The sequence below is a fragment of the Bison bison genome, unplaced genomic scaffold, assembly GCF_000754665.1.
Source record: "Bison bison bison isolate TAMUID 2011002044 unplaced genomic scaffold, Bison_UMD1.0 scf7180017864519, whole genome shotgun sequence".
Classification (NCBI taxonomy): domain Eukaryota; kingdom Metazoa; phylum Chordata; class Mammalia; order Artiodactyla; family Bovidae; genus Bison; species Bison bison.
In genome coordinates, this window is record NW_011495072.1 from 12,055,548 (window position 1) to 12,067,994 (window position 12,447).

The following is a 12,447-nucleotide window of genomic DNA, read 5'->3' on the forward strand; positions in this document are numbered from 1 at the left end:
ATCATCTGCATCCACTCTGGTATCATCAACTCGCTTCAGCTGAGATTCTACAGAATCTTGCTTCACTGGGCATCTTTGAAAATAATTAAAAAAAAATTCCTCCCTTTAGTATGTCATTAAAATCAAAGTTTTTTTTTTTTTCCCCCCATTTAAAGTGAGTCCAATATGATACCTGTTGAGTATTTCTAAAGCTGTATCTTCTTTATCTGCTACATCAAGACTTGGTTCAGCTGTCTTTTGCTCAACTTCATCACATGGCTCTAGAATACTTTCAATTCCTGTTGATGTACTTCCCACTGAGGTATTTCTTCTGTGGCAGAGCTCAGAGAGACTAGATGACCGGGAGTGGCAGGAACTATACCCTGTCAGAGAAAATCACTCTGGTTGTTAACACTAGTATCAAATACACTGCAACCAAACTGCCCTCCCTGCACCGCTCTTAGCCTCTACCTGACACTTTCGATTGCTGGCTTGCATAGCTTGATGTTCTAGAATGTCCACAGGCACCAAGTTCGTCTGGAACAGAGGCACTCTTTGCTGAGAGATCTGCAATACGTCATAACATGATGTTACTCTTACTGTCAACAAGTCAATGGTCTATATGTATTCTAATCTATGGATTTTGTTGTTGTTTAGTCGCTAAGTCATGTCCAACTCTTTTGTGACCCTATGGGCTGTAGCCTGCCAGGCTCCTCTGTCCAGAGGATTCTCCAGGCAAGAATACTGGAGTGGGATTACCATTTCTTTCTCCACTGGATCTTCCCGACGCAGGGATCAAACCTGGGTCTCCTGCATTGCAGGTGGATTCTTTGCCACTGAGCCTCCAGGGAAGCCCAATTTAGAGATTTCAGAAGCTGCTAAATTCATTATCGAGTGAAATTCCTTTAAATCAGTACAATGTAAATAACTGTAAGAAATACTGTACAAAGAATTTAAATACCTCAGTTTACCAAAGTGCTATGCTACCTTTCATAAGATTTAATAGCATTCTATCTTAAATAAAACTATTTCAGTGTTTATATTTAGTATTTCTCTGATAAAAAGGAGTCAAATGACTCCTGGTGGTCCAGTGGCTGAGACTCCATGCTCCTAATGCAGGGGGCCCAGGTTTGATCCTTGGTCAGGGAACTAGATCCCACATGCCACAACTAAGATCTGGCACAGCCAAATAAATAAAGAATAAATATTTTTTTTAAAGGGAGTCAGATGGATTCTTCTGAATTCTCACAGAATTGCCAGGATTTTGTGTGGTGTTTGAGGAAATCTTGCTTCCCGAATCTATCACGACGGGAGGCTAAAGAGTACTTTGTGACTTTTCCATTAGAGATGTCAGTGCTAGGCTATAATTTGTACAAATGTCTATGGTTTAAAACAACACAGCATGTGATATACCACTGAGAATAAGGTTCTGCAGAAATTGATTACAGTATTCAGTTTCAAAGTAAATGTACAAAAAAAGCAGTGTCAAATCCACTTCGCTATTTCCCTAATAATGTGCATATTCCAGATGCCAACTGTGTATTTTCAGAACTAGGCTTCTTCTACAGAATGCAGAACTGTGGCCATTTTCATTAGGGTGAAATATATGAAAACTGAACTGTTTTTCACTTACAGGCAAAATAAAACCCAAATGAGTAACATAACAATTATAACAACAGCTCTATAAATGATATTGAACACAGATGGGCCAACAAATGCTGCCAAGTAAGTAAGCTACTGGAGTGGCCTGGACCTTCTGCAAAGGGTTTTTCATTTCTGGACAGACTGTAAGGTACAGATGCAAACCAGCATCCCTAGTCCTGCTTGACAGTGGTCCTAAGCCCCAGTACAGCAAATTCTGAACGAAGAGTTGGTTCATATCAAGAATTATACACTTTACTCCTAGGGCTAGCTCAGATCTTAATTCATCCATTTACTGGTTTTCTAAATATGTTCATTCAATAAATATTTATTAAGCTCTTAGCAGGTCAATGCCCAATACTGTACAAGATATAAGGGTACAAAATAAATAAAATATATGCTTCATGTGCCAAGTACCAAAATACAAGCACCAAAAAGAAGCTATCAAGAGCTCCAAAGGACAAACACATCGAACACTATGTGGTAATGGGGGAAAGACCTCTGTTGGAGATTAACCCCAGGTTTTTAACAATATATAGGAATTTCTTGGCTAGATTAGGTGGGAAAAAGCATGCCTTGTCTGTAGAAAGGCAAATAGTTCCGTAAAGCTGGCATATACCCAACTATGACTGAAGGAAAGAGAGATGAGCAGATACCTGATAATGAAGGACTTATCTCTATGAGTTTAAGGAAGGAAATAATCCAATGGCTTCAAGCAAGGGTGTAACTTGACTAGATTGACATTTTGGGAAGATCACCTTGGCAGCAGGATGGATAGAAGGTGAAGGAGTAAAGATTTTCATAATAATTCAGCTGAGACATGCTGAGCAGGCACAAATGACAGTGCTTCATCACTAACTAGATGTGTGTGCCAGGATAACTGCAACACAAACACAGGCAGAAGAGTTATGAAGGTGTGCCAGGCATGTGGAATTTAAGACACCTGAGGACACCCGTCCACTGGTCACAGATTTCTACTGTGTCCCTGGCCATTACGCTGTTGACCCAAAGATAAATTAAGACCTGATCATGAGGAGCTTAGAGGCTTGCTGAGAAAAAAGTTAAACAGATGGGGTTCAGTCTAATGTGACATGAAGTGGATGTTTCCAAAAAGCATTTGGAAACATGTGCCTGGAGTCAGGATGAAGTTTTGGAGGCAACACAGATTTGTAAATCAAACACACTCACTCATATTTACATGATAGTTAAATTGAAGGTACAGTGACATTGCCCAGGGTGGGGTGAATGGAGAGAACCAAATCCCGGTGAGCATCAATATTTTAAGAGGAAGGAGGAAGAAGATAGAGAAGCCTCTGAGAAGTTAGAGAAGAGAAGCGGGAGCCAAAGGAAGAGAAAGTTTCCAGAAAGAATAAATGGCCAATTTATTCAAATGAGAACAGAAAAAACGCCCACAAGATTTGACAGTAAGAGAGGGCAGAATACAGAAGTCAGAATCCTATGTGTTTAGGAATAATTGGGCAGTATATTATTCCTAGAAATTTGGCTATGAAAAGTGTGAGAGAAAGATGGTGGGCATGGAGAGAGGAGGAGAGTAGGAGCCCAAGGAGGAACAGGCGATAGAGAATGATATAGGGCTGATGACTGGTTTCCAACATGAGAAAGAATTCCAAATGTTTAAATACTGAAGAGAAGGAGCTAACAGGAGAGTTAAAAGTCACAAAGAATTCACTGATCTCAAATCAGGCAATATCATAATCCTCATTACGTATAAGAAACCTTATCTTTGCAATCTAAGGAGTGCTGAAAACATTAATTGTATCACTACACCTTTCTTCTTCTTTCAAATAATAACCCTGGTCACATGGCATGGGATAAAAAAGGAAGCTCACGAGTGCTTTTTCTCCAGCCAACTTGACATTCCCCTTACCTGCTTTACACTGGGGGGGGGGAGCCTCTGACTATGAGTTTGTCTGGAGAAGTGATCCCAGCAGCAGCATCACCTGGGAACTTAGCCATGCAGTTTTCAGGCTCCAATCTGGATTTACTTAATCAGAAACTCTGGCTGCAGTGTCAGCAATCTATGGTTTAACAAGCCCACTAGGTGATTCTGATGTGCACTAATATTTGGGAGCCACTGACAGAGGGCACGTGATTCGTGGAAGAGAAGCATGACCTGAAAGGTGACTGGCAGAAGCCATGGGAATGTGCACACCCCTGTAGTGTCCTATTGGATCTGTGGGCAGCAGAGGCATACAGTGGTGGGGCCGGGAGCATCACTGCAACATTGAGCTTTTAATTCATCAAAGCATGACATACCCTTTGGACAAAATGAAGCACTGGCTTAAAGAAAAATTGCATGATTAAAACTCTGCTAATACTTATTGGCTCATTTCAAGTCATATATACTCACAGAATTACAAATCTGGGAGGGGCTTTGGGAATCTTTTAGGGTAGTACCATTACTCACAAACTAGAAAATGAGTAAGTGACACATCCATACCTGCTATCCCAAGATGAATTTTGAGAGTCTCTCCACCTTTTCTGTCTTCTTCCAGAGATTCAGATTCACCAGCAATTGGTATACACATTGATGTAGAAGGAGGCCTGCAAACAAACATTCCCAAGGATCAGAACTTGACGGATGGTGAATGTGAAAGTTTGAAATGTTGTTAAGGGATGGATTATGTAGTCAGTGCACAGCCTCAGTAAGGGTGCCTGGTAATGTCGCCTCTTTGAGGATGAAAGTGACAAAAATTAACAAAATAATGTACGCGCATTCCTCAAAACTTGATTAAAATTCATGAGGGAAAAAAGTTTTTTACATGACAAAAGAAGTAAGACCAGAAAGGACACTGCCTCCACAGAGAAAAGAGAGGAGGTGTATTCCCAGGAGTGTGGTGCAGGGACTCCAACTGTCAGCTTGATTCTCAGGCCAGGCAGGGATGTGTCTGTGCCCTGGAGGTGGCGGCACAAGCCCCTCTGTAGCTGAGGCTGCAGGGGATACCTCACGCCTCCGACGCTAAGATCTCTTGTTGGCTCCATCTACTTAAATCATCTATGGTTTTATCTTCCATCTGCTTCTGTGTACACAGGCCACCTGCTTGAGGGAGAGTCAATAAAGAGCCTAGTTGTTTACAATTGATTTTGGGGGCTGGATTCTTCGGGAGTAGGCGATGAATATAGTTTCATTCGTTCACTCAAGGCTCCTGTCTCCATATAGAAGCTGTGAAGCAGGGAGGGGCGAGACTGACTTCTAGGCACAATTTTTTTTTTTTGGTAAAGAAAACATTCTTAATCTTTTGAGGTTGATATCTAGAGGAAAATCACATCTCTCTAGAGACTATCCCTTGGTGACCTGAAATACAATAGGAAGGTGGGTGAAGGGAGATCATGAAGCTGACCCATTAAGTGGCAACTTAAATACCTTACTGTGTCACAGGAATTCTCATGCTATTTAGGTCCTTGGGGATACAGACATTTAAGATTTGCATTCAGTTCACTTCAGTTGCTCAGTCACGTCCAATTCTTTGTGACCCCATGGACTGTAGCACGCCGGGCTTCCCTATCCATCACCAGCTCCAGAGATTGCTCAAACTCATGTCCATTGAGTCGGTGATGCCATCCAACCATCTCATGCTCTGTTATCCCCTTCTCCTCCTGCCTTCAATCTTTCCCAGCATCAGGGTCTTTTCAAATGAGCCAGTTCTTCACATCAGGTGGCCAAAGTATTGGAGCTTCAGCTTCAGCATCAGTCCTTCCAATGAATATTCAGGACTGATTTCCTTTAGGATAGACTGGTTGGGATCTCTTTGCAGTCCAAGGGACTCTCAGGAGTCTTCTCCAACACCACAGTTCAAAAGCATCAATTCTTCAGTGCTCAGCCTTCTTTCTGGTCCAACTCTCACATCCATACATGAATACTGGAAAAACCCATAGCTTTGACTAGACGGACCTTTGTTGGCAAAGTAATGTCTCTGCTTTAGAATATGCTGTCTAGGTTGATCATAGCTTTTCTTCCAAGGAACAAGTGTCCTTTAATTTTATGGCTGCAGTCACCATCTGCAGTGATTTTGGAGCCCAAAAAATAAAGTCTCTCACTGTTTTGTTTCCCCATCTATTTGCTATGAAGTGATGGTACCAGATGCCATGATCTTAAGTTTTCTGAATGTTGAGTTTTAAGCCAACTTTTTCACTCTCCTCTTTCACTTTTATCAAGAAGCTCTTTAGTTCTTCTTCGCTTTCTGCCATAAGGGTTGTGCCATCTGCGTATCTGAGGTTATTGATATTTTTCCCAATAATCTTGATTCCAGCTTGTGATTCATCCAGCCTGGCATTTTGCATGATGTACTCTGCATAGAAGTTAAATAAGCAGGGTGACAATACATAGCCTTGATGTACTCCTTTCCCGATTTGGAAATAGTCTGTTGTTCCGTGTTCAGTTCTAAGTGTTGCTTCTTGACCTGCATACAGATTTCTCAGGAGGCAGGTAAGGTGGTCTGGTATTCCCATCTCTTTAAGAATTTTCCAGTTTGTTGTGATCCACAGAGTCAAAGGATTTGTCGTAGTCAATAAAGCAGAAGTAGATGTTTTTCTGGAACTCTCTTGCTTTTTTGATGATTCAACGGTTGTTGGTAATTTGATCTCTGGTTCCTCTGCCTTTTCTAAATCCAGCTTGAACATCTGGAATTTCATGGTTCACGTACTGTTGAAGCCTGGCTTGGAGAATTTTGAGCATTATTTTGCTAGCGTGTGAGATGAGTGCAATTGTGTGGTAGTTTGAACATTCTTTGGCATTCCCTTCTTTAGGATTGGAATGAAAACTGACCTTTTCCAGTCCTGTGGCCACTGCTGAGTTTTCCAAATTTGCTGACATACTGAGTGCAGCACTTTAACAGCATGATCTTTCAGGATTTGAAATAGCTCAACTGGAATTCCCTCACCTCCACTAGCTTTGTTCATAGTGATGCTTCCTGAGGCCCACTTGACTTGCATCTCAGGATGTCTGGCTGTAGTCCATTGATCACGTCATCGTGGTTATCTGGGTTATGAAGATCTTTTTTGTATAGTTCTTCTGTGTATTCTTGCCACCTCTTCTTAATATCTTCTGCTTCTGTTAGGTCCATACCATTTCTGTCCTTTATTGTGCCTATCTTTGCATGAAAGATTTGCATTAAACCTATTTAATTGATAGATTATTCCTATTCCAGGGTCTCCTAAATTCCACAACTGCATATTCTATTAGGATATCTAACTATTTATCCTGCAATTTTTTGTCCAATTCAACTCATATTCTTTTCCCAAATCTGTTTTCTTCTTATAGTCCCTTTGTGAATGCCACCACAATCCAAAAGTCACCAAACTAGAATCTTAGGTTTTGCCTCTCTCTCCACAAAAAACTATTAGAACTAACAAATGAATTCAAGAAGATAGCAGGATACAAGATTAATATATAGAACTCATTGTTTTACACTAACAATGAAATACAAAAAACTAAAAAAGAATCCAATTTAAAACTGGATAAAAAATAAAGAAACAAACCTAGAAATAAACTTAACCGAGGAAGTGAAAGAACTATTCACTGAAAACTAAAACATTGATAAAGGAAACTGAAGACGATTCAAAGAAATGGAAAGACATACCATGCTCTTGGATTGGAAGAATATTGTTAAAATGGCCATACTACCCAAAGCAATCTACAGATTTAAAACAATCTGTATCAAATTACCCATAATATTTTCCATAGAACTAGAACAAATATTAATAATCTTTAAATGTATATGGAACCACAAAGAGTCAAAATTGCCAAAGCAATCCTGAGGAAAAAGAACAAAGGTGGAGGTGTAACACTTCCAGACTTTAGATCATACTACAAAGCTACATTAATCAAAACAGTGCGGTACTGGCACAAAAACAGACATATAGGTTAATGAAAGAACAAAGAGCCCAGAAATAAACCCACACACCTACACCTATGACAAAGGAGGCAGGGATACATGATGGAGGAAAGACAGACCCTTCAACAAGTGGTCTTGGGAATGCTGGGGAGCTATATGTTAGTCAATGAAATTAGAACACTCCCTCACATCACATACAAAGATAAACTCAAAATGTTTTAAAGACCTAAATGTAAGACATGCTGTCATAAAACTCCTAGAAGAGAACATAGGTAAAACATTCTCTGACATAATAAGCACCCCAGTGTTCATAGCAGCACTATTTATTTACATTAGCCAAGACATGGAAACAACACAAGTACCCATCAACAGATGACTGGCTAAAGAAGACATGGTACATAAATACAATGGAATATAACTCAACCAAAAAAAATGAAATATTGCCACTTGTAGCAACATGGATGAACCTGGAGAATATAACACTCAGTGAAGACAGATACAGAAACACAAACATGATGATATCACTTTTATGTGGAATCTAAAACAATAAAACAAAATGCATCTATATACAAAACAGACTCAGAGACATAGAAAACAAATTTATGGTTATCAAAGGTGAAGGGGAGGGATAAATTAGGAGTATGAGATTAACAGATACATATGATTATATACACAAAATAGGTGAGCAATAAGAATTTATTGTATGGCAAGGGAATAATATTCAGTATCATAATAATCTGTGGGAAAAACTATATAATATGTAAAATAAATACCAAGAATGGAGTGTATAGCCACAGTCACTAATCACCGATGGTGACCCATGCCTGCCTATCTAAATTCTTGTATTTTTAAAGCCAGATCCTTTGTTTTGCCTTTCATAGGTGGCCAGCTCGCAGTGTCTCCACCCCTCTACCTCTTAGACCTGCTTTCCAACCCTTCAACACTCTCACCCTTCTCCCTCTCCATCAGTCTCCCTCTGGCTCTGCTCCTTCCTGTCCAGCCTGACTTCACAACCATAATATTTTGAGCTATTCCTTCAACTTGGCACCACTTGTTCTGCAGTCTCAAAAAATCTTAAGACCCCCAACCCTTGATAGTTTCAGCCATCTGTACCAACTGCTTTAATACTGGGGCAACTAGGCATTATGGTGAAAATTCATCAACGATAGGGACTGACATTAAGGCAAATTTAGAATCTGAAATCTCAGTCTCCCTAGACAACTCAGTGGTGTTAAATCCATAATCACTGAGTGCTGATCATGTGCCACATTTTTATTCTAAATTACCCCTTTTGTTCTGAAAATGTTTTTGTATCTCTTATCAAAAATTGTTTAATGTAGTTCAATTTCAGAATGAAAGGAATGGGATTATTTTGTGTGCTTAGTTGCTCAGTTGTGTCTGAATTTCAAGTAATGTAAGAGTGGGCTTCCCTGGTGGCTCAGTGGTAAAGAATCCACCTGCCAATGCAGGAGATGCAGGTTTGATCCCTGGATCAGGAAGATCCTGGAAAATTCTATAGACAGAGGAGCCTGGTAGGCTATAGTCCAAGGGATTGCAGAAGAGTCAGACATGACTCACCAACCAACCAACAACAACAATGTTAAAAGTAAGTGAAAAATGATCTCCTAAAACGACACTACTACCTGCTTGGTATTTCAAAAATATTCTCTCCATGCCCTGTAACAATGCTATAAACTTATGCAAGCTGTTTTCTCTTCCTGATGTGTCTCTACCTACCTCCTCTGCTTCATGGTTTTCCTATTCATCCTTTAAAACTTAGCACAGTGTCATCCCCTCAGTGAAGACTTTCCTGGCTTCCAAAGAAGAAGAGTTAAGGACTCCATCCTCTATGCCTCAATAATATCCTATGTTGTGTGGCTGTCGCCCATATAAATAGTGAATCCTTCAGAGCAAGGGGTTAGTCTTAACTGAGTTTGGTAAAGGTTAGCACATGGTAGGCAATCAATACACATGTACTGAATCAGTGAATCCTGGGGTCATGGACAACTTAGTTCCTTAATCTCTGACATGTCCTGACATTACAGAGTTAATAATATCACATCATAGAGTTCTTTCAAGAAATAAATTGGGAGACTAATATTCATTAAATCATTTTGAGAAATGGAAAACTGCCTTCCTTCTAGAATATGAACGCTCTAAAGCCCTAAGCTATTCAAGAGGGTTACATCATCCCTAGATCTGCTTTACCACCAAATCATTAAATGCCAATACAGTACATAACTTCTCTCTCCAAGTATCTTTTTCATCAGCATTAGTGGTTGGCTTACTTTTCAGAGTCAGTTTCATTCTTTTATGAAAGCTGGTGGATATTTGATGAGTTGTAGAGAACTATAAAGGAGAAGGCAATGGCACCCCACTACAGTACTCTTGCCTGGAAAATCCTATGGATGGAGGAGCCTGGTAGGCTGCAGTCCATGGGATCGCTAAGAGTCGGATATGACTGAGCGACTTCACTTTCACTTTTCACTTTCATGCATAGGAGAAGGAAATGGCAACCCACTCCAGTGTTCTTGCCTGGAGAATCCCAGGGACAGGAGAGCCTGGTGGGCTGCCGTCTACGGGGTCACATTGAGTTGGACATGACAGAAGTGTCTTAGCAGCAGCAGCAGAGAACTATAAAATGGAGTTTAGGGCAAGTGGTTAGAGGTTGATTTACCAGCTGTCTTCTTCACACGTACTGGCTTTAGTATACAATTTGTTTCTGAAAAACTGTTTGATCTAAGTCACAGATCTTCTGCTCATAAAATATAAAAACTAGAATTTAACTCAGAGTGCTAAGGATCTGTATACTCATTTATTTCTCTAGTAGATTTTTGAAAACTTATAAAAATTCAAAGACAGACAAAAGCAGAGAATAGCACAATGACCCTCTCCCAAACTTATTTATATCTTTGTCCTGCAGACAAATAGTCAAGTTTCTCAACTGCTCTGTGCCTTAGGGTCCTCGTTGGTATAAAGTGAACTTGGATTATACTCATACTTTTAAAACTAGCTTCATGACGCTCTCTTAGCAACTTCAGGGGTAGTAAGGTACTATATCTTTTTCCCCTCAACAGAAAAATGATATATAGGGGACTCCTAATATATTTGTGCCAAGGATTTCTGTGGATAGGTATTCTGGGAAAAAAAGTCACCAGACAATTTCCAACACTTGTTTCAGCTCTGAAGTACTGTCATTTTACATATTTGATATACACTGAAATAAAACCTGGTAAAAATAACTCACTTTTCTCATCAGGAGTTCAAACATTTTTTAATTCAATCCATATTCAATATAAGAAGTACATGGATGTGTTACAGTGGCTCCTTTTTCATAGACAGTTGCACAATTTTAGATACTCAAAGGGAAAACATATATTAGGGGTTTGAGTCTTCTGAGAAATACTTTTATGTATCTTAGGATTAGGTAAAGTTTGTTTATTCTAGTGAGTCATGAAAGTCTTTCTCTATAAACTCTAGATTACCAGAATTACGTTTGTGGAGATAATACAGAATATAAGATGATCTATTTTGGACCTCTTCAGTACTTGAGTTTCACAAATAGGTGAAGTGGCAGAGAAAGGGCCAGAAAGGGAACAGTCATTAAAAAGCTCCTAAGAAAGAATAATGAATGTATTTTCTTCTACTAAATTTTGCTGCTCTTTTTCTCATTTCACTCTAAACTGATTACACTGGGAAAACATATTGTTACCTAAGAAACCAAAAATTGTTTAGTCCCCAAAGAGCAGTAAATAAGGAAAGAAGCCAGGAAATTATCATTTGGGAAAAAAAAGAATAGGAAGGCTAAATTATTGGAAAATGCATAATTTTAATCAAGAACTGATTTGTGTTGTTGTTGCTGTTCAGTCGCTCAGTCATGTCTGACTCTTTGCAACCCCATGGACTGTAGCCCACCAGACTTCCCTGTCCTTCACCATCTCCTGGAGCTTGCTCAAACTCATGTCCATTGAATTGGTGATGCCATCCAACCATCTCATCCTCTGTCGTCCCTTCTCCTCCTGCCTTCAATCCTTCCCAGCATCAGAGTCTGCTAACAAGTCTTTCTAACAAGTCTGCTCTTTGCATCAGGTGGCCAAAGTATTGGAGCTTCAGCTTCAGCATCAGTCCTTCCAATGAATATTCAGGATTGATTTCCATTAGGATTGACTGCTTTGATCTCCTTGCAGTCCAAGGGACTCTCAAGAGTCTTCTCCAACATCACAGTTCAAAAGCATCAATTCTTTGGTGCTCAGCATTCTTTCTGGTCCAACTCTCACATCCATACATGACTACTAGAAAAAGTATTGACCATACGGACCTTAGTTGGTAAAGTAATGTCTCTGCTTTTAAATATGCTGTCTAAGTTTGTCATAGTTTTTCTTCTAAGAAGCAAGTGTCTTTTAATTTCATGGCTGCAGTCACCATCTGCAGTGATTTTGGAGACCAAGAAAAGAAAGTCTGTCACTGGTTCCATTGTTTCCCCATCTATATACCATGAAATGATGGGACTGGATGCCATGATCTTAGCTTTTTGAATGTTGAGTTTTAAGCCAGCTTTTTCAATTTCCTCTTTTACCTTCATCAGGGGCTCTTGAGTTCCTCTTCGCTTTCTGCCATAAGGGTGGTGTCATCTGCATATCTGAGATTATTGATATTTCTCACAGCAATCTTGATTACACCTTGTGACTCATCCAGCCTGGCATTTTGCCTGATGCACTCTGTATATATTTTCATCTTTATAAAATATGTATGGCACGACATGGTGTGTGTATGCTCAGCTGTGTCTAATTCTTTGCAAGCCCATGGACTATAGCCTGCCAGGCTCCTCTGTCCATGGAAATTTCCAGGCAAGAAATATTGGAGTCAGTTGCCATTTTCTTCTCCAGGGGATCTTTCCAACCTATATATATATATATATATATATATATATATTTATATTTATAATATATATATATATATATATTTTATTCAT

General features: G+C 39.6%; 1 protein-coding gene across 1 annotated transcript in view; it reads right to left on the reverse strand.

Annotated features, from left to right (window-relative positions):
- FAM102B (family with sequence similarity 102, member B) overlaps positions 1-12,447 on the reverse strand; it is an 82,483-nt gene that overhangs the window by 11,235 nt on the left and 58,801 nt on the right. The window contains exons 6-9 of the mRNA XM_010830939.1: positions 4,082-4,185; positions 451-546; positions 173-362; positions 6-73 (exon numbers count right to left, since the gene is read on the reverse strand). Of these exons, the coding sequence (XP_010829241.1) occupies positions 6-73; positions 173-362; positions 451-546; positions 4,082-4,185 (458 nt within the window). The remainder of the gene's footprint in view (positions 1-5; positions 74-172; positions 363-450; positions 547-4,081; positions 4,186-12,447) is intronic.